Raw genomic sequence first — 23293 nt, 5'->3', positions numbered from 1 at the left:
ACTTAACAATTTTAAAGTAATTTTTATTGGTCAACAAAACAAGGAAAGCAAAAAAAGACAAACAAACAAAAATACATTTCAAAATTCTAATTAACCATAGCTTTACACATTTTTCATAAAATAAGGCCACATAGACAAATACATCAAAGTGAACATTATTTAAAAATAAACCAAAACCATTGGCAAAATAAAACAAAACCCATGCAACAAACCACATTTGTGTTTAGCAACAGCATTTCTGCCAGCCTGCCCCTTCTGAGGGCAGCTGAGGAATGATCGATCCAAGCTTTTTATAACAGTGCTAGTAATGAAGCAATTGAAATCACATGACCAAATTGCAGTCTCTAGTTTGGGTGAGCTTGTAATTGGGCACACCTGCAATTAACCCAAACCACGCTCTATGAGCATCCAATGAGTGTTTTTCACCTTTTAAAAGGAAAGGATATTTTTTTTCTAAGTGTTTGAGCATGCTCAGTTCATCACACATGTAGGAACCAAGCTGCAATGGAATGAGAGCTTTTTTTTTTTGTTTCCCCTGATCTGATGCTTTCCAGCCTGAAGGGGAGGTGTTAAAGACAGAAGTAAACACGCACATTTAATAATCTATTTGTGTGAAAAAAAAGGTTGCCAATTTAGTTTGGGAGCCACGTCGCACGACTGCGCAATTGTCAGTTAAAGCGACGCCGCGCCGAATGACAAAAACTTGCCCGGTCATTGACCAGAAATATGGTCCGGGCTCAAGTGGTTAAAAATTAACAAAACACAAAAGTGAGCCCAATTTTTGGGGATAATGTGAAAGATGATGTTACACTGAGTAAATAGATACCTTACATGTCACGCTTTACTATTGGAAACACTCCTGCAATGGGGCCAAAATGAATTCCGTGAATATCCCCATAGGCGACCTTTTATTTTTTTTTCCAGGTTACCAGTTTATAGTTACAAAGAAAGTCTAGTGGTAAAAGTATTGCTCTCGCTCTAACGCACGCGTCAATACCTCACATGTGTGGTTTGAACGATGTTTATATATGTGGGCGGGACTTGCGTAAGTCCCGCCCACATATGTAAAAATTCTTTTTACTTTTTGCTATAATAAATATCCCCAAAAATATATATTCAAAAAACTAAAAAACCCCTCAGTTTAGGCCGATACGTATTCTACATCTTTTTGGTTCCAAAAAATCGCAAATAGCGTTTAGTGTTTGGTTTTTGCAAAAGGTATAGCGTCTACAAATTTTTTTTTTTTGTTGTTTTAACTAGTTATTGGGGCGATCAGCGATTTTTATCGGTACTGCGACATTATGGCGGACACATCGAACACTTTTTTGGAACCATTGGCATTTTTCAGCGATCAGTGCTGTAAAAAATGCATTGCTTACTCAAAAAATGCCACTGGCAGGGAAGGGGTTAACACTAGGTGCGAGGGAGGGGTTAAATATGTTCCCTGGGTGTGTTCTAACTGTAGGGGGGGGGGATGGGACTGACATGTGTAAATGACAGATCGCTGTTCATGAAGGGGAACTCCAGACCCCCCCAAAAAAAATAAGGTGGGTTCCCTCCAGGTGCATACCAGGCTCTTAGGCTTGGTCTGGAACATAAGGGGTTAAACCGGGGCCCAAAAAAATAGCGTGCCCCCCCCCCCCCCAAGATCCAAACCAAGCCCTTATCCCAGGCACGCAGTCTGGTCAGACAGGAATGGGGGTGGGGACGAGCGAGCGCCCCCCTCCCTCCTGAGCCATACCAGACCACATGCCCTCAACATGGGGGAGTGTGTGCTGTGGGGGAGGGGGGCACTGCCCCCCCACCCCAAAGCACTCTTGCCCCCATGTCGATAGGGACAAGAGCCTCTTCCCGACAACCCTGGCCGTTGGTTGTCGGGGTATGCGGGCGGAGAGCTTATCAGAATCTGAGAGACCCCTTTAATAAAGGGGTCCCCAGATTCCGGCCCCCCACCCTATGTGAATGAGTATGGGGTACATCGTACCTCTACCCATTCACATGGGGGAAATGTAAAGTAAAAAAAAAACACCACACAGAATAAAATATTTTATTAATCTGCTCCGGAGCCCCCCCTTTCTTCTTTAGCTCTCTTAGAAGGGGGGGTTTCTTCTCTCCCGATCTTCCGCCGGGACCCTGGGCTTCGGTGATTTCTGCCGGGGGAGGGCGCCATCCCTCGGTCCTCTCCGGAGCCTTCCGCCGGATGCCCCCACCCCATTTAAGCTCTTTTTCATTAGGGAGGGGCATCCGGACTTCGGGGTCTTCTGCCGGGGGATGGCGCCTATCCCCCGGTCTTTCCGGTGCCTTCCGCCAGGGTTCCGGTCTTCCTGGTCTTCTGCCGGGGGTGCGCCAACTCCCAGGTCTTTTCTCTGCTCCCTCTTCTGCCTGGCTCCCCCGCGGAGCCAGGGCTTTCTTCCGTCTTCTTTCTTCTCTCTTCCTTCTTCTGCCTGTCTCCTCCGGGAGCACAGGGCTTGTCTGCGCTGTCTTCTTCCTTCTCTTCCATTCGATGTTGACACGACGAGGTTCCGCGCTGACATGCCGTGTCAGCGGCGGGCATGGACTTATATAGGGTAATGCCACCATGTGACCTCAACCCATGTGACATCACATTCCCTGGGCATGATGGGAATGTGATGTCACATGGGTTGAGGTCACATGGTGGCATTGCCCTATATAAGTCCATGCCCACTGCTCAGACGGCATTCCAGCGCCGGACCTCGTCGTGTCAACATCCAATGGAAGAGAAGGGAGAAGACAGCGGAGACAAGCCCTGTGCTCCCGGAGGAGACAGGCAGAAGAAGGAAGAGAGAAGAAAGAAGACGGAAGAAAGCCCTGGCTCCGCGGGGGAGCCAGGCAGAAGAGGGAGCAGAGAAGACAGAAGAGAAAAGACCGGGGAGTTGGCGCACCCCCGGCAGAAGACCAGGAAGACCGGAACCCTGGCGGAAGGCACCGGAAAGACCGGGGGATAGGCGCCATCCCCCGGCAGAAGACCCCGAAGTCCGGATGCCCCTCCCTAATGAAAAAGAGCTTAAATGGGGTGGGGGCATCCGGCGGAAGGCTCCGGAGAGGACCGAGGGATGGCGCCCTCCCCCGGCAGAAATCACCGAAGCCCAGGGTCCCGGCGGAAGATCGGGAGAGAAGAAACCCCCCCTTCTAAGAGAGCTAAAGAAGAAAGGGGGGGCTCCGGAGCAGATTAATAAAATATTTTATTCTGTGTGGTGTTTTTTTTTTACTTTACATTTCCCCCATGTGAATGGGTAGAGGTACGATGTACCCCATACTCATTCACATAGGGTGGGGGTCCGGCATCTGGGGGCCCCCTTATTAAAGGGAGCTCGCAGATTCCGATTAGCCCCGCCCGCATACCCCGACAACCAACGGCAAGGGTTGTCGGGAAGAGGCTCTTGTCCCTATCGACATGGGGGCAAGAGTGCTTTGGGGTGGGGGGGCAGTGCCCCCCTCCCCCACAGCACACACTCCCCCATGTTGAGGGCATGCGGTCTGGTACGGCTCAGGAGGGGGGGGGGCCGCTCGCTCGTCCCCTCCCCCATTCCTGTCCGGGCCAGACTGCATGCTTGGGATGAGGGCTTGGTTTGGATCTGGGGGGGACCCCCGCGCCGAATCGGCGTGGGTTTAACCCCTCACGTTCCGGACCAAGCCTAAGAGCCTAATGTAGCCCTGAAGGGGGACCCGCGCCGATTTCAAGTTTGAAATTTGGCGCCGAGTTCCCCTTCAGGGCTGAAAACAGCTCGGAGATTCCCGTGCGCCGCGTCACGCAGCGCATTCACGGGTACGCCGCTTGGTATTTACCAAGATTTTCACGGCGTACTGACAGGGCGCACGGGAATCCCTGACTTTTCTCTCTGCGCATGCCCAGTATGCAAATGAACCTCCCGAGGTTCAGGCGCACTGTGCAAGCGTACGGGGATCTGTTTTCAAAAAACACTTTCCCTTTCAATTCGGCCCGCCAAACACTTCAAAACACATGTCACTTCACTTCCCCTGCATCCCCCCACCTCCCCCCTTAATAAACTCCCGCCCAAACCCCCGCAATTTATAGTTTAATGTGCCGTGCGCCAGGTCTGTACTGGTGCACAATGCACCCTCTCCTGGGCGCACGGAGCACATTAGTAACTAGGGAAATACACTGCACTAGCAGCGTATTTCTTTAGTAAATGGCCAAACGGCTGCTACTCCTGCTTTTACTCCATGAGTCATGGAGTAAAGGCTTGGTAAATCAGGCCCATAGACATTAAACACATTTTTAATGGTCAGTAGACATATAGGGTCATCATACCTGATTATTGAAAGCAGACTCTTCCAGCTTTTTACCATACAAAGCTAGTTTCCCTCTCACCAGTTCAGCCCGCTCACTTGGTTCCAGCCTTCCTAGAGTAATTGGTATGGTGTCCTTTCGCTTCCTCAAGGAAGAGCAGAGAGAGGAGCCTTCTGTCACACTGAGAACTAAATTCACTTTCTGTAAATAAAAAAGGTAAGCAACTTGTCTTTATAACAAATGTATTTTACAAAAAAAAAATTAAATGATAAAACTGACAAAACAAAAACATGCCCCTTTGATATTTTTTCATTAAAAACTAACCAAAAATGCTTACATCATGCTACAAATATTTAAAAAACAATAAATACCAAGCTCTTACCAATCTTACACCTATAAGTTTTACAGGCTGCCCAATATATCACAGAGAATAATGAGGTCTGACAGATCTGAATCTACCAGAGCCCATTTCAACTGCTGCACTGGTGAAACCAGTTGCAACTTATATCCCCTTTCGAGCTGGCATATGAATGTAGCCCATGCATACAGAGGGGTCCATATCTGTTCTTATAGGGAAATAGTTTCATTATTGGGAGCAGTAAGAAGGAATTGCGTACCTGAGGAAGGAGGTCAGGGATCCAATCAGATGTAAATTCACCTGCATGTCCACACAGCACATCCGCCCCATCAATTAATAAGATCAATGTGTCACTCCGCTTCAGTGAGCGAGATGTTAACTGAAGGAGAGCTTGGAACTCAGCAAGATGGGACCTGTGTCAAAAACAGTGTTTATTAATAATGTAAGTTATAGGTTGTTTACTACCTTTTGTTTTACAGTTTTTAATTTATACAGTCAAATTGCTAATTACTGCTGTGGCAAAAGAAAACAGATTTTGGACATAATAGCTATGCATAATTTAGGCTGACGTAAAACTGTGGAAGGCTGTTATCAAATGAGTACTTTGGGGACAATCTAATGTAAAGGGACCCCCAAACCTGTATGATGTGGGGTTACTGCTCCTTCTCTGCAGTCTCTGGTTCAGTTGCTTGCAGACACTGTTTAGCATAGACTCTGCTTCTGTTGCCCTTGTGGTTGCCTCCGTAAAATAATAAATCACTGAAGATGAAGCTGCTAGACTCAGTTCCTTCACAAGGTCAGCCTGCCAGAGATAATAAGAAATGTATGACTACAATACATACTATGAAAGAATCATTACTGTATTAGTATGATACTGTGGCATGTATTTTGTGATTTTATAATAAAAGCAATTAATTTTTGGAGTGCGGCTGTCCAGAATGTTTTCCCTTCATTTTGTGTCACACAAGAAACATCTCATGATTGGTAACAGCAAAAAGCTCTCTCAAGACCTTTGCAACCTTATTGTTGCTATACATACTGATGCTATTGGTTACAGAAGGATTTCTAAACTTCTGAATGTTCAGATGAGCACTGTTGGGGCCATAATCCAGTGGAAAGAACATCATTTCACCATAAACTGCCCATGACTAGAAGATGGTGACATGTTTAAATATATATTTTTACCAGCTGTATACAATGGTATATGATTCGGTAACTTACTAAGGAGGAGAAAAAAAACATACCATGAAGACAGTCTTCCCTTGGCTTGGCTCCCCAACCACCAGGAACAACTGTCCATTTGTTGAGGATGTACGCCTCTTCTCCAGGATCTCTGCACATACATTTGTTACCAATTTGCTTCTAGCAAAGGAACGTTGCTCATGCCACTCCTGGAAACCCTCCTGTGCCAGCTGTTCTTCGTCTTCAAATGCATTCGACTCCTTTTAAAACAACAGACAGAAGAATAGTAAGAAATGATGGATGGTTCACAAGGCAAATGGTAAGAATAATTAAAGTTGTCATATACAAATTATTTATGAGCCATATTAGATCACTTTATATGAAGATCTAAATAGCATATATTGTCTTATCAGTTAGGTGAGCTGTTCATTTCACAGTGTCTTGTGGCCCAATTGCATAATTTCAGGTATGCAGGATGTGAAATCTGGATTTAAAGTAAAGAAAAACCCTTACCTTGTAAAACAACCAATTCAATTTAAAATAGAAAAATAAGGCATACAATTTGTGTAACAAAATGTTTCAATTGTCACTTTCTAATGCACATATATATATATGTGTGTGATTTTTTTTTATGGATTTATGGTTTAGGGGGGAGGGATTTGTAGTTTACTTCATGTATATACATTCATTTTAAGAATATTTAAAATGTTCACACCTTCACCACTGGATTTTAGAGTGAAGGTACTGTGATATATAAATCTATTCACACCCCATTTAGAGAGAGAAAGGTGTAGCTCGCAATATAAGTTTTCGATTTTTTGATTCATTTTCAAGGAGGAGGTTTTTTGTAGTTCATTATATTGTAATATTTGTGACATAAGGCATGGTCACATTATTTATTAGGAATACTTAACTTATATCACCATCACATTATTTTATAGTATTTTTTTCATAGTTTTTCATCAGAAAAAACGACCGTGTGTACGCAGCATAAGACTTTCCCTAGGAATTTCTATTCAAAATTCTATCCATCTATGGCCAGTACAAGGAGGTGTATTGTAGTTCTCCTAAACAGATTTGAGTATACACATTATATATAGTGGCGCCACACCACCATCTATTCATTTCTTTTTAAATGCTGCTACATATTAGCATTTAAAAAAATATGAAGTTTCAAGTAGGGAATTATGAGTAATGATATTAGCTACATTATGATATTAATGTTATTATTAAATTTACACTGAAGTAGCATAAAGGAAACCCAGTACTTTTCAGTAATAGCCTTGCTAATGGACTCATTAAGGGTGCCCGTTGTCCATATGCAAAGCAACAACACCCCCCTACACAAGTCACACAGCAGTGTCTGGCTTAAAGGAGTTGTAAAGTTTCAAGGTTTTTCACCTTAATGCAGCAGCAATGGGGGTACTCGATACAAGAGGAGCAGCCAGGAGTACCACGGGGGTACCCCAGAAAAGAAGGGTCGGGGTCACTCTGTGCAAAACCCTTGCACAAAGCAGGAAAGTATGACAGGTTTGTAAAAAAAAAAAAAACAACACCTTTACAATCACTTTAATATGGCCGAAGATGGATAGAATTTTGAATAGAAATTCATAGGGGAAGTCTTAGAAAAATGTGTACAACATTTCTCAGAACATTCTAATGTAATTTGAAAGATTTTATTTACTTTTAACATTTGATTTTGGAATGAATAATACTGAATGAAAGCCACATACACTGTTAGAAATTTGTTCGCTCGAAAAAAATGATTCCATCCTGCTCCTTCAAATTTTCTCTTCACTGCAGTTGAAAGTCAACATCAATTTGACCCCACGAATGATTAGAAAGGCCAACAAACTTTCAAATAACCTTTTTTTAATAAAAATTTCCTACGAATCTATAACCAGCTTTACTTATTTTCTTTATTACAGTTGCTTACATACCTTGATAAAGTCTCTCTCAATCACTTGCCAGATATCTTCTAATACTCTAGATGCAAAATCTTCTAATGCAGTTATGTGTGGTTTCTCATTATGTTCTCCTCCCCACTGGCAAGAGTATCTGATAAACACCAAGACAACAGTAAGTACAGCCTGTACAATTTACATTCTAATCTGCATCCCTCTCCGAACATGAAACTTACAAGTAGCTGCTGACAGCTCGGTGTTTGGCTACTTTGTTCTTCAAGTTCTTCACATGCTTGGCAGCTTCTTGAGACTCTGCAGCAAAGTCTGGGAGCCAATGACTAGGAACAGACCTAATTAACAAGAACAGAGGACAGTGTATACTGGAATGAACAACAAACATGCTATCAGCAAGAATGGGCAATTACAAATGATAAAGGTTATAAAAAGAAAGCTGGCTCAGAAGGTATGTTATCCTACGAGACAGCAATAAGGATGAGCTCAGGAGTGTTCGCAAGTCCATGTGCCTGCGCCTGCCAGGAAGCTGACACTCCACAGCGCTAATCACAGGCAGTGAGACATTTCCCGATCGGTGGCTGCACCGATCGGGAAATGTCTCACTGCCCATGATTAGCGCTGCAGAGTGTCAGCTTCCTGTCAGGCGTGGGCACGTGGACTTGCAAAAACGCCTGAGCTCATCCTTAGACAGCCACTTCAATAGCTAGATATTCTCCAGAAGTCTTGTAGCCCAATTTGTTTTCCTATGGACCTTATAAAATTCAGGATGTGAAGACAAATCATATAATCTTGCAGCTCTATAGTAAATCTTCTGTGCAACCGCTTGCTTTATGGAGACTGGATTTTAGCGAATGACAAGATTATTCCAGCTTTTAACCTCCGTTAATTTTCAAGATATCACACATTACAGCTTCCTAGAACTGGAGATGTAAAATTTCCAGAAATTCTTAAGCCATGGGAAAGAAAAAAATAAATAATAATTATAATCATTAATAAAAATTCAGTGTGGAGTAGTTTTGTAAATTGAAAGTCATTTTGTATATAAAAGGTAATATGCTTTAAAGCGGAGCACCACCCTAAAGTGGAACTTCCGCTCATCGGAACCCTCCCCCCCCCGGTGTCACCTTTCATGGGGGAGGGGGGTGCAGATATCTGTCTAAGACAGGTATTTGCACCCACTTCCAGGAATACACTCTGCGGGGACCTGAGGGCAGTACGCCACTTCCCCCCCCACTTCCCCCCATCCCCCACATTGTGTTCTGGGAAATACACGGCTCCCAGAACACAGCAGGGACCAGTGAGGATGGCGCAGCACGACTCGCACATGCACAGTAGGGAACCGGGCAGTGAAGCCTCAACGTTTCACTTCCTGATCCCCTCACCGAGGATGGCGGTGGGGGCAGCCGAGAGACAAGCGATCGCTCGTCTTCTGCTGCTGACGTCGCTGGACTCCAGAACAGGTAAGTGTCTATTTATTAAAAGTCTGAGCAGCTGCAGTATTTGTAGCGGTTGGCTTTTAATATTTTTTACGGCGGAGCTCCGCTTTAAGTAAAAGTACAACTTGTTCAGTAAGTAAACTAAACTTGCTTTTTAAAATTATATATTTTATTACAAATGGAATAACAAGGACTTGTAAACTCACCGGAGCCCTTACATCCCTAGGCGGAGACGCGCTCTAGCTCTCTGCCCAGGGTTCTCGGCTCTTGATTGGATAGATTGCAGAGCAGCCATTGGCTCCCGCTGCTGTCAATCAAATCCAATGACGCGGGAGGACAGGGCCGAGTCTGGCATTCTGTGTCTATTTATGCAAATGCTGGACTCGGTAGCGCGCCTGCAATGTAACCCCCCAGGAGAGCGCTTCTCCTAGGGGGTTAACCGATGCGAGGAGGAGCCGTGAGAGCCGCCGGGGGACCCCAGAAGATGATGATCGGGGACACACTGCAAAACAAACTGCACAGTGGAGGCAAGTATATGTTTGTTATTATAAAAAAATAAAAAAAAGAAGAAAACAAGTGTTTACAAACCCTTTAAGTAAATTTCAACTATACATGAGGAAAAGTAACCACCCCAGCCCCTCTCTCATAATAATGTAAAAGCTTCCTGCCTGTATGCATTCTCCGTTATTACCAATGCTGATCCAGAAGCATATACTGCTCTTGCAAGAGCTTGATCAGTTTTTCTCCATTGTTTCTATAAATGATGGTGATGTGTATTTTTGGGAGGCCATAGTTTGTAACACTTCCTTACTTAAAGATGCTGCTGGTGAAAAAACACTTTGTGATGATCCAGAAGCAGCAGAGTTTTCTGGAATGAGAACTCTAGATGAAAAAGCTACTTGCACTTTCATTCTGGTCCTCATTATATTATCCCATAAAGTGTTTTTAGTGTCTTTAGGACACCTCTGGTGCCAGGATGTGTTTTGTCATCCTTGTAGCATTTGGAAAAAAAAAATTCTTCTCATAATATTTTCAAATGGCAGCTTTGCTCTCAGCAGAAATTGCACTGTGGAAATGTTTCCAAACTCTAGATGTTGGTCTCACCATTTAACTGAGAGGAGGAAACGAAAAACCAATTTACTGACCGGACTATAGCTAAACACTATGCTGTGATGGAGAACATTAATAGGAACCATTTAAAGGTTAAAAAAGATAAACTAATAACAAGATGGAGCCCACAAGCAAACTAAACTGGAGCCTTTCCCCTGCAGTGCCCCCCAGTGGCAGAAATGCATATTTCTCTTGTTTGAGAACTGCATTGAGAAATAGTGTTACTTTAACTGAACTGTATTCCAGGATTTACTTGCCTTCAGCTGAGAGAACTTTCAATAATTTAAGACTTTACTTAAAGTCTCAGAAATCTTTAAAGGGGTTGTAAAGGTTTGTTTTTTATTTTCTAAATAGGTTCCTTTAAGCTAGTGCATTGTTGGTTCACTTACCCTTTTCTTCGATTTCCCTTCTAAATGTTTTTTTTCTTTGTCTGAATTTCTCACTTCCTGTTCCTCCTCAGTAAGCCTGCCCCCAATCATCCGAGTCGTTCTGGCTGGGGGTTAGTCAGCCAAAACATGTTAGTGAGGAGGAACAGGAAGTGAGAAATTCAGACAAAGAAAACAAAGAAAAAAAATTTAGAAGGGAAATGGAAGGAAAAGGTAAGTGAACCCAATGCACTAGCTTAAAGGAACCTATTTAAAAAACAAACCTTTACAACCCCTTTAAGGTCTATCATAAATATATTATTTATCATTGTAAAAAGAACATATTCCACACTTTTTTCCAATTTTTGCGGGGGAAAAAAACAAAATACGGATCTGGAGAAAAAAAAAAAACGTTCTTTCCCAATTTTTGCATTTTTTTCCCAGGTCTTCCCATCTCTAACTTGAACACTAATGTAAATCTCCTTTGCTACTTCTTCAGTGCGTTTTTTTTTTTTTTTTACCCGAGAACATCTGGATTCCTGAAGTAGAATAAGGCCTTTGGGTGTCTATGCTTCTGGGTGTTACAACCCTGCAAAAACTGCATGGCTTCCAACTCTGTGACAGATCGCCCAGCTGGATATGTATGGACCTGAGAAGATATATAGTTTATGTCAAAGTTTTTATAGAAAACAGAACAGCAAGTAGGGTGATAATGTTTTCCTGGGTAAAACTAGAAAATGAAAGGCTCATGTCATGGAACACTAATACAAGTGGTGTTACCCACATTACATCATACCGCCGTTTTGTCCTGAAGCAAGTTTTCACATATGCTTCCTTCATGGCACTAAAAAAACACTAAGGGGCAGATCCACAAAGAGAGTACGCCGGCGTATCTACTGATACGCCGGCGTACTTTCAAATTTCCCGCGTCGTATCTTTGTTTTGAATCCTCAAAACAAGATACGACGGCATCTGGGTTAGATCCGACAGGCTTACGTCTTCATACGCCTTCGGATCTAAGATGCAATTCTTCGGCGTCCGCTGTGTGGCGTTCTCGTCGTAATCCGCGTCGAGTATGCAAATTAGCTATTTCTGACAATCCACGAACATACGAGCGGCCGTCGCATTCTTTTACGTCGTCTCTAGTTGGCTTTTTCCGGCGTATGGTTAAAGCTGCTATTTGGTGGCGTACGCAATATTAAGTATGGTCGTCGTTCCCGCGTACAATTTAAAAAAAAATAATTTGTTTGCGTAAGTCGTCCGTGAAATCGATATGGATGTAATTTACGTCCACATCAAAACAATGACGTCCTTGCAACGTCATTTAGCGCAATGCACAGCGGGAAATTTAGGGACGGTGCATGCGCAGTTCATTCGGTGCGGGGACACACTTCATTTAAATGAAACATGCCCCCTACTCGCCGATTTGAATTACGCGCCATTACGCCGCGAGTGATAGATTACGCCGCCGTAACTTACGGTGCAAATTCTTTCTGGATTTAAAGCAAACAAAAGTAAGTTACAGGGGCGTAGCGTATCTCAGATATGCTGCGCCGGGGCAGATCTTTGTGGATCTGCCCCTAAAATGCCAAATACAATTTCACCTGCTGTCAGAGACATCAAAGACATCATTGGCCTGGAGTCACAACAAATACTGTAATTTGGAATTCATAAAATTTAAATTGTATTTAATCTGAGCCCTTTTCATTTACCAATATTCTGTAATCTTAAACAGTACTATAGGTGGAACACCTGTTTTTTCATAAATCATATTTATGCAATGCAGAAAAAAAGATTTGAGGTCTCACAGACATATTTACAGATATAATATTTTTTTTCACTCAGTCAGTGTTTCATAATTGTAATTGATATTAATCTAGCACTTCATTGTCACTAGTGTCACATTTTAGCCTACAACCGTGCAGCTCTTCCTTTGACCAGAAAAAAAAGATGCGTTTCCATAGATCTAGTATTGGTACTTACCCATTCATACTCAGGAAGGTGAGGCACTGAATATGTTTTTGGAGTATATCCATATCTCTCTCCTAGGATGCCAATAAAGATTTGACTCCGAACAACTTCAGAAAGGCACAGAGACAACTGCCTACATTGATACAATAAAAAAATATTAAATCAGAGAACTTAATGCTTATTTTACTAGCATTAACACTTTCCTAAAATGCCGCTATATTTTATACTGTCTTTGCCTTTATTTTGTAGTGATCTAACCTGTCTTTCTTTGTTTCCTCTTCTGTAATTCCCCAGCGCAAATCAACTTCCTCCAGGGACAGGAAGTGAGAAGCAGCCCGGAGACGCAGCTGCGGCATCACCTGCCCAATTAAAATGTCTCTTTCTGAGTGCATATCACGAAACGTGGAGGAAATGAAAACCCGAACACTGCGCCACCTGAAATGAATAGGAAGAAGCCAACTTAGGTCATTTAACATTTTTCAAACACTAAAAGCATTCGCTTCTCCCACTGACTCTGTAAAAAAACTTTTGATTATCTAATACGTACTGATAATAGTGACCTTCAGGGGCCCAGTCCCCCTTCCTCCCAGCCAACTATCCTTCATCAATCCCTCCTTTTCCTTTCTTACCATCTGTACTCCTCCCTAGCCCAAACCCTACACCCTGTGCAGTTTTTGCATACCCAGTCTTTTCCAAATTAACATTAATTTATATGCTCGTCTCCCTCTTTTTTGACTGTCATTAAACCCATCCAACTATGCAGAGCCATCTCCTGTACCTCCCCACAATGGGTACTTGTATTGTCTTTTACCATCCAGTGGGCAATCTGTCTTACATCTGCATATGAAGCAGTATAAACCTAAAACCAAAAGTATAATATATTGCAGCTTACCAATCATATGTGGTGGCTGCATTAGCTTTATTTTTGTAGGCTTTTCTCCCTCTGTTTTCATCTGGCAATTGAGCCAATAACAGCTTCTGTAATAGCATTCCTCCCCTTTTTTTTTGTATATTAAACCACTTCAATACTGGGCATTTTCACTCCCTTCCTGCCCAGGCCATTTTTCAGCAATATTGCACTTTGAATGACAATTGTACGGTTATGCAACATGCTACCCATATGACATTTTTATAATTGTTTTGAGACAGATAGAGCTTTCTTTTGGTGGTATTTAATCAGCACTGAGTTTTATATTTTTTGCTTAAAAAAAATAAAAATAGACCGAAAATGTTGGGGAAAAGAAACAGTTATTTCCTTGTTTCTGTTATAAAATGATGTAAATAAGTAATTTTTCTTCTTCACTGATGTGCGCTGACGAGAGTGGACTGATGGGTACTGATAGGAGTCACTGATTGTTTACACTGTTATCAGTGCAGCCTATGTGCTGACAGGCTTGGAGGTTAACAGCTCTTCTTTCCTCCCACAGACACAGCGTGGAAGGAAAAGACTGCTGATAACCGGCAAGTCTGATTACATGTGATCAGCTGTGATTTGACACAGCTGATCACATGGTAAAGGACCACTGTGGCCCTTTACTCTGATCTGTGATCAGCTGTGTCCGAAGAACACAGGAGGCGCAGAGGAGGTGGGGCTCTGGAAGGACATCTATGGATGCCCTGCCAGAACTGGACAACCATGCTGTAGCCATCTTTTGGATATAGCAAGGTTGGGAAGTGGTTAAAGATGTAAGAACTGATCATATTTAAATATACTGTATATAGTCTCATCTAATTTGGACAGAAGGTGAACAGTGATTACATAAAGCTTACCTTTGTTTTGGAATTGTTGTGAGCAGACCCTGAGATGATTGACTCTTCTTGACCTTGTCTGGGTCTTCTGGAACCTTGAACCTTTCATTTACCTTCTCAACATGATCCAGGAGTCGGTCAGTACCCCTCTCTGACACATACCTAAAACAATAAAACTTAATAAATAATGGCTACATTAGAAATGGTGAAGTAACACAAAGACTATATAACTTACTTCAACACCTGTTCGGTGAAGCCACATAGTGTCACGTCTTTGCACTGCTCAATGGAGCCCTCACTGTGGGCAAACAAATAGGAATGTTTTAGTGATTAGAATAATTTGATCAGGATGTAAATAATCACATGCATACATCAAATGAGCCTTTAGTGAAGAGTCTGAAAATATGTGCTGAAAATTGAATTGTTAGCCAATTTGCACTACAAAAATTGCATCTCTGTTTCTTTGTAGCAGAAAACACAACCCTTTCCACTGTTCGAATGTATCCATTTACAGATATAAGGAACACAAACATTCACCTTATTTAAATATGTTTACATATTATCTCCTCTACCAAAGAAAGACATTAAAGAGCTCTACACTAAACCTGGCCATACATGGGTCAGTTTTTTTGTTGAAGCAAGAGATTGAATGACAAAAAAAGAAACGCACCCAATTTCCCCATCCACACATTACAACGTAGATACAGGAATCCTCCCCACTATGTCATTGCATCATGAGAGTCGAACATCCTCGTTGTCAGAATACACTGATCAGTGCTGCAACCGATTGGCTGTAAGTGCCAATCGAATTAAAAATTTCTAGCAGGATCGTTCATGATAATTCAAACGATAGATCTCATGAGTAGGAATGGCCATAGATGGAAAAAGTGGTGCGGTTCCTGCTGAACTGGTTGAATTATGGCCAGTCTAACAATGGGCTATTAATACACTCATGAAATTGTCTAAAACTGCATAACCTGCATAATAATTGTCCAGAGCATGAGGAAATAAGAATTAAAAGACACAACATTTAGCACTGTAAAGATAATGTTCTCTACACTATTATCTGCACAGAGCTTGAGAGAACATTCCCAACACTGCATTGTATACAGCAGGTTTACAGAACTCCAGTGTTTTTCATATTACAATTCTAGAACTTGCTATGCGATGGTAGCAAGCAGTTTAAATAAGAATTCCAGTCACATTGCTTTCATCCTAGATTGGTGGTGAGGAGTTACAACCTCCCTGTCCCTTCTGGGGTGTTCCAACTGCAATTTTTGTCCTTATGACCATTGTCACAGGTGTAGACATTGGTGAAGGAAAATCGAAAATGCTATTGTTGTCCCCAGCACATGAGTTGAGGAATTATCTTCCAGTGGAGACATGTGTCACAAATGAAACTTTCAAAAGGTGGGACTATTTCTGAAGCAAAAGGAAATCCACACAACAGCGACAGAAGGCAATAAAAAAAAAAAATCTGTCAGGTTTTCTAATCATTCCTTGATTTATGCAGAACAAACAAAAATCAGGGCTGGAGTTCTTGCAATGGCATGTTCAACTACAGACTAGAAGCAGAGAAGAAACTCTATGATGTTTGCTAAAATTCTTGCAATGTATCTAAACTCAGTTAAAGAATAGAAATGTCATAGAAGAAAATTAACATAAGCATTTTTTACATATTCATTTGTGTACCTCTTAAAGCCATGGGGCAGTACTGTCACACAGAGGCATTCCATATTCACAGCCCGCCGGTACTGCTTCAACACGGTTTGGAACTCTTCACTAGGTGGACTGTCTGTGAAAACCAGGATATTATCCACCTGTGTATTGAAAGAACACGTGTCTCCCAAAGTATGTAATGAGTATCATAGATGCCGATTTAGGTCATGGTTTTAAACACCATGCCCACATTAACATTTGACAAACATTATATGTGCTCCTGTGAAGAATATACCTTAATGCACTTACATCTAAACAATGGACTACTAATGACTACTTTCCGAATAATCAATGTGTTAATTTAAGATCCAATGTGGCCCACTGAAATATATTTACACTTGTAGACACAAATGGTCTTAAGAGTAGTTACCCATTACATGGACACTTGTTCTTCCTGGCTCTGCCTAAACTGTGCTCACATGCTGCAATGGCTGTAGCATGTGGGCAATGTTTATGCAGAACCTAAACTACAGTCCAAAAACTCTAGTGGCATAACAAACAGAAGTTGTCCTTGAAGTGGTAATCTTGATTTGAATGCCCGCCCACAGATTATCAGGATCTGAATTTGAATTCTGGAAGATTCTATGCAGCATCATGTGACCCAAATTTTAAGAAATTAGATCACTGATCTACTCTGTAAAACATTTATTTCTACAGATTTTATATTACTGCCTAATGCTGGAGCTCAGATTTAAAGATTAAAGCTAGAAAGATGTAGCTATAGCGCAGGTATGTATTTCGCTAAGACAGCCCTCAGACCTGTAGCAACAGATTTATAAGCAGAACTTGGATAATCCAAATGATGTTTCTCTGGTACATACAGTAAGAGAGCGAAGTTTGGCAACACTGGCCTGCTGAGATCAATAAATTGCTCATTATATGTAACATGCCACAAATTCAAAATAGGTGAATGAAATGAGTTCAAAGAAACACGAATGAGAATTTATTGTTTACCTTTGGAAACATGTTGCACCCTTTTTTAGGGTGGAACATGCGATATGGTTCAACGGTTGCAGCGCCTTCCCAATCCACTGCCTGTAGTGAAAGCGAGCCAGGGACCATCTCCCGAACTCACTGTCAGAATTAAAAAAACAAAAACAAACACACATGGTAGTGTGGGGCTCTGCCCACCCAGCCATGTCATTCATTCAGAGGGTTCTGTGAATGGGAAAATTACAAGTACAGACAGCCTTTGCAGCTATCAGCTTGTAGTTCTCAAAGAACTACCAGAGATCTAGATAGTTCACTGATGCTTCCTGCCAATGTTTTACTACCTGCCGTATGAGGTACAAACAGACAGCCTACACAAACAGTCTGCACGTGTCCTGCATTGCAGGTTCCTAAAAAAAACAAAAAACACATGCACATTTTTTTTACCTGCTTTTTAAAAAGCAAAACTATCCTATAATTTTCTATGTTTTACTTACAGAAACTTGCGTGATCAGTTACAGATGCAGCCATTACTTGACTTGCTTCTGCTTACCTTTGTTTGTTTTTTGAGAAGCTCCAACAGGTACTCTGCTTGAGGATCTCTCTCTTCATAGGGTAGGATTGGGCACTCTGCCGTCTTTAAAAGAAAATGAAAGAACTCTGTAAAAACCATCAATGACAGCTTAAAGGAAACATGTACTGGGAGAAATATAATAATGTATTTCTTCCTCACTGTTCTTTGTTCCTTGATCTCTTCCAGACGCTGAAGAAGAGGACTACTGGAGTGTTCCACCAAAGTATAATCATAATCGCTGCATAAGACAAGTTGAGCGCTTTCTGCTGTTTCTTTCACCATAAGACTCAACAGCAAACCCACATCCATAAGCTGCAGAGTAAAAATGATGTGATTAAGGCAAAGCAGATGAAAAAACATAGGATCAATGTGTATACTTATTCTATAAGAGCAATGCGAGATGTAGTAAACCTTAACACCCAAGTCCACCTTTTGCAAAAAATAGGATTTTTGTACTCACCGTAAAATCCCTTTCTCTGAGTTCATAGCCGGCACGGCATTCTTTGACATTAGGGTTATATCCGCTTTCACTAGGAGGTTATATCCGCTTTCACTAGGAGAGTTTTAGGCAGAAAAAAAGCACTTAAAGTGTTAACAAAGACAAACCTCAGTGCAGCTCCTCCCAGGGGGCATGGCCCCCCCGGTATAACCCACACCCTACTCTAGCAGCCTCAGTTCGTAACAAGCAGTACAAACAAAGGAGGGGTGGGTGCTGTGTCCGTCTATGAACTCAGAGAAATGGATTTTACGGCGAGTACAAAAATCCTATTTTCTCTTTCGTTCATAGACGGACACAGCATTCTTTGACATTAGGGACGTCCCAAAGCAGTGTAAAAAAAATTCGAGGGGTGGGAAAATAACACAGCAAAACAGGTTACACCCCAAACAAAACCGGGAGTTGCTCAACGGAGAAACTCCTACCATAAAACGCCGCCTGTAACATCTGCGGCCGAAGGAGGCATCAGAAGATGCACATACATCCACCTCGTAAGACCTTGAAAAAGTTTGGATCAACGACCAGGTCGCTGCCATATACCCCTGTAACACAGAGGCATGATGCCAGAAAAACCAAAGAGGCTCCGATCGCCCTGGTCGAATGCGCCGTAACCCAAAAGGGAGGCGCCAGCCCCTTCAGGGCATAGGCCTGAAGCACAATCCGTCGGATCCACCCCGCAAAAAAGAGTGGCCGACGAGACTACCAGGCCCCCTTGTAGGACCAGCCAGCGACAGTGAGTCCGACTTTCGGAACGGAATCGTAGCAGAGAAGTACACTCGTAGGGCCCGAATCACATACAGAGGATGTAAAAGAGGCCGCCTCCTTGCATTTCGGCCGAGGACACAAGGATGGAAGAACAATGTCCACATCAACGTGAAAATCCGAAACAACCTTGGGGAGAAAAGACGGCTGCGGCCGCAGCACCATCTCATCCTCATGGTTGACCAAGTAGGGAGCCTTGCAAGACAAGGCCGCCAGAACAGACAGACACTCGTCTGATCGAGGTAATCGCTACCAGAAAAAATTACAGTGGAGATGCCCACGCTGAGCCATGGCCACGTGACAACGCAGACCTTCCTGGGCTTGAACCCAGAGTCAAATGCATGAAGGGCAGGTACTCTAGCGCCGAGCTAAACCTGCTCCCTTTTTTGTGACAGTCAACAAAAAACCTCCCGAATGTCCACAAAGGGAGCATCCAGAAGAACCGAAAGGACTAAATACAAGTCCCATGGGGGTAGTGGAGGGGCCACATGCCAGACCCCCAGAACAGACGTACGCACCAAGGAGTGCGACGCCAAGGCTCAATGAAAGTAACCGCCGGAGCAGAAAAACTGACTCCTAACTGTACTGAAGGCGAGAGCCTGATCCACTCCCTGCTGTAAAAAACAGCAGAATCCTGGACACCACGTATGTACGAGAGTGCCATTTCATCTCCTCACACACAGAGATGCAGGCCCTCCACGTATGATGTAAAATCCTACGTGAGGTAGACTTCCGTGCAGGCAGCACGGTAGAGACCACCGAGCCCAATAGGCCTCGGACCTTCAGCCCCAGGCTCTCAACAGCCACGCCGCTAAGCCAGTGGCTGTAAAAACAGGGTGGAAAATCGGACCCTGTAACAGAAGATCAACCCCCAGGGGAAGACGCTAGGGGGCGTCTGCCACCAGACGCACCAGGTCCGCGTACCAGGAACGACGCGGCCAATCTGGGGCAATCAGGATTGACAGAATTCCCTCGGCTTCCACCCTGCGCAGCAGGCGAGGAAGAAGCTACCGAGGAGGGAAGGTTTAAAGTAGGCGACAGTGACCCCAAGGAGCCACCAATGCGCCTGACGCGTCAGCCCACGGGTCCCTTGACCTGGCCAAAAACATGGCACCTTCCGGTTGAGGCGGGACGCTAGCAGGTCCACGCCTGGAGTGCCCCACTTTCGGCACAGACACTGAAAACCCCTATGGGTGGAGAGACCACTCTCCTTGGTCTAGCGCAGTCCGACTTAGGAGTCGGCTCGCCAATTCCGTACTCCCGTAATGTACACGGCCGATAGAGCCAGAAACGGACCTTGCGGCCCAACAAAGGATGTGCGCGACCTCGTCGCTGCAACAGAACTCTGTGTGCCTCCCTGATGGTCGACGTACGCCACAGCGTTGTCGGACAGGGTCCTGAATGGTCGGCCCTGTAGATCCAGGGACCACCAGGCAAGGCAAAGCACGATCCAGAACACCGATTGGTAGGTGGGGACTCCACCGGAGTCCAGCGCCCCAGGGCTGACTGGGTGCCCCAAAAAACCCCTCCCCAACCCGGAGAGGCTGGCATCCGCCGCGACCACTGTCCAGTGACATGGCAGAAAACGACTTCCCGGCCTGAACCACCGGAAACGTCAGCCACCACACCAGGGACCAGTTGACTCAACTGAACCTGGTAATCCAGAGATGACGGAAGCTTGTCTGACAGCAGTTCCCTCTGTAGCACCCTGGTGTGGAATTGGGCATACGGAACCGCCTCGAAAGAGGCCACCGTCAGACCCAGAACCCTCATGCAGAATAGCAGAGATGACCACCACTAAGTCGACAACTGCTGCCCAGCAGATTGCAGAGTCTGAATTTTTTCCGTTAGGAGAAAAAAAACTCCCGCCCCGGCAGAACCCAGGACTAGTCCCAGGAATTCCAGTCCCTGAGACGGGACCAACACTGACTTCTGGACAAAAACAGAAGCCAGCCAAACTCTTGGAGAGTCTGACACGTGACAGACGCGGCTCCACCAATTCAGAGCTCGAAGAAGCTCGCAGGAGAATGTCGGCCAGACATCCCCAATAACAAACTACCGCTGCCAAAGCAGGGCCAGTATCGGGATGAGCACCTCGGTGAAAACCCGTGAGGGCGACACCAAGCCGAGCGGGAGGGCCACAAAATGAAAATGGTCCTCCCTGACCGCAAAGCCCAGAATCTCTGGTGCTTTGAGCATATGGGAACATGTAGGTACGCGTTCATGACATCCAAAGACGCCAGAAAAAACAAACAAGGGCCTGAGGCCCAGGATTGGACAGACCCCGTCCTCCTTTGGGGACTACAAAACAGATTGGAGAAAAAAACCCAGAGCCTGTTCCACGAAGGAACTGGCACAATCACTCCCCTGACCAGAAGATCCTGGACAGCCCCTGACAGAGCCACCCGGCGAGCCAGAGGATGGAGAGAAAAAAACCTGTCTGGTAGACAAGAGAGAAAACAATCTCGTACCCAGAGGAAACTACTTCGCAACCCCAACGGTCAGAGAGGAGAGACCTCAACCGAGCCGCGAATTTGCAGAGCCAGCCCCCCACCCGAGATGTGAGCGGAGGCGAACCTCCAAGCGGAAGCAGGCTTGCGGCACCAGGGGCGCCTGTGTCCTCAGTGGACGTCCTAGCCCCCGCACTTGGCGGGCGAAAACAAAACCGCATGGGGAATAGTAAATGAGGGCCCTTGCCTACAGTGAGGCACCTACCCTTTTTCAGATAGCGGGAGCAGAGTGCTCACACCGCCCGTGGCATCTTTTAAGATGACATTCAGAGACATACACCCCCACAGGGTAATACCACCAGGGACTACTCAAAAGACCGTCCGCAGACCAACCACCAGCCATACAAGGCAGGGCAGAAAACATGGCGCAGGCAGAGGCCCTGGAGAGCAAGGGGAGCATATACAGGGTCGACACACAGACAAATATCTGACCTAGTACCAACTAGTCGGTCAGGACCACGCAGGTCACAGAAGCATTCTGCGCCTCCAGCTCCCCGTCCGGGAAATGTCTGCGACACCAGAGTCCCGGCCAAAACCGGACTCACCGCCGCCCCCCACCGCTATGAATATGGGGCGACCACATCCACAGCACCCCCATTAGCGGGGTCCCCAAAAGCGGGAGCCCCTTCCACAGGTAACGTGGCAGCCGTGTATCAAAACAAGCTACCCAGCAGGGGGGGGGGGGACACAGACCGCAAAGTATTTTGTACCCTGCGACTGAACCCAATCCTTGCACAACATATTCCAGACATGGAAGCAAGGAAAAACACATATTGCGATGCGGGGCAGCACGGAACCCAAAAGGGACTGACACCACTGATGCCACCTGCCAAATCCACCATAGCTATGGTAACCGCAGTGTCAAGAGCCCCAACAACAGCACCATCAAGTGCTGACCCTGAAACAGGGCCATCCTCACAGTCCATGTGGTCTTCAGCCAGCAGCTACTGACAAAAAAACGGAACCAGAGCCAGACGCCTCAGCGAGGCCCGATTCCCTGTCAGAAAAAATAATAACATCCCAGAGGGAGGCAGAGGGGGGAATGAATTGTAACTCCCACATTCCTCCAACACCCCCATCCTGACCCAAACACCCCAGGGACTGCCAGCACAGCATCCCTGGAGGCCGCAGGAATAGGGACACCAAGGGTTAACATCCCCTAGTACTGGCAGGCTCCACAGGACATCCCCCCAGCCGCCACAGAGAACAGGGAAAACCCCCCCCCCCCAGAGGACTCACCGTCCGACCAGACCGCTGCTGCCGAGAGCCAAAAACGCTGCCCGTGCCGCGCCATTCAAAGGAAAAAATGCAGAGCCGCACGCGCCGACATCCTAGGCACAAGAGCTGTTCAAGATGGCCACCGATATGTCTGCGGGCTCCGAGAAAATGGCCGCTGCAATTACAACTGCGCCATATAACACCGCCGTCAGCGGCAAAATGGCGCCCGAAAACTGCGTTTTTTTTAAAGAAAAACACACAGCCAAGCCCAGTGACACATGCAGTACACAGGCCCACAGGACCCCCTCCGCACATATGGCAGCACATAAAAACACAGCACCCACAGCAGTAGCAGCTCCCAGGTCAGACTGAGCCCCCCAAGCGGGGCCCCCACCTCACGGCCGTCACCCAGAAACTGGGAAGGAGGGAGAGGAAAAAAGGGAGAGAGGAAAGCAGGGCAAACCCTCAGTCGACCTCCCCAGGGGAAAATTCCAGCCAGACCACTTACCTGAGCAAGAGGCCACTACTTACCCGTCCTGCGACTACCCGGCTGGAGGTATCCCAGACAGATCCAATGTCCGCTAAACGGCATGGCTGTCGGCCAGACACACCGTGACAAGGCCATAGAGACCGGTCATATGTGTGCCCTAGAACAAAAAGTTCCCCGGCCGCCCCTGGAGCAACGGGTCCTGTCGTGGACGTCCCAAAGCTGAGCTGAGGG

At 45.0% G+C, this 23293-nt stretch overlaps 1 protein-coding gene across 2 annotated transcripts in view; it reads right to left on the bottom strand.

The window, feature by feature from the left end:
- LOC120939985 (telomerase protein component 1-like) overlaps nt 1-23293 on the bottom strand; it is a 119646-nt gene that overhangs the window by 56803 nt on the left and 39550 nt on the right. For both annotated transcript variants that reach the window (XM_040352481.1, XM_040352490.1), the window contains exons 14-27: nt 17746-17898; nt 17566-17649; nt 16056-16183; nt 14599-14661; nt 14385-14525; nt 12873-13049; nt 12627-12747; nt 11165-11292; nt 7954-8067; nt 7754-7871; nt 5876-6073; nt 5270-5433; nt 4891-5044; nt 4295-4474 (exon numbers count right to left, since the gene is read on the bottom strand). In XM_040352481.1, coding sequence (XP_040208415.1) covers nt 4295-4474; nt 4891-5044; nt 5270-5433; nt 5876-6073; nt 7754-7871; nt 7954-8067; nt 11165-11292; nt 12627-12747; nt 12873-13049; nt 14385-14525; nt 14599-14661; nt 16056-16183; nt 17566-17649; nt 17746-17898 — 1923 coding nt within the window. The remainder of the gene's footprint in view (nt 1-4294; nt 4475-4890; nt 5045-5269; nt 5434-5875; nt 6074-7753; nt 7872-7953; nt 8068-11164; nt 11293-12626; nt 12748-12872; nt 13050-14384; nt 14526-14598; nt 14662-16055; nt 16184-17565; nt 17650-17745; nt 17899-23293) is intronic.

The sequence above is a fragment of the Rana temporaria genome, chromosome 1, assembly GCF_905171775.1.
Source record: "Rana temporaria chromosome 1, aRanTem1.1, whole genome shotgun sequence".
Classification (NCBI taxonomy): domain Eukaryota; kingdom Metazoa; phylum Chordata; class Amphibia; order Anura; family Ranidae; genus Rana; species Rana temporaria.
The sequence above is the reverse complement of the archived record's forward strand: the minus strand, read 5'-3'. Positions and strand labels throughout refer to the sequence as shown.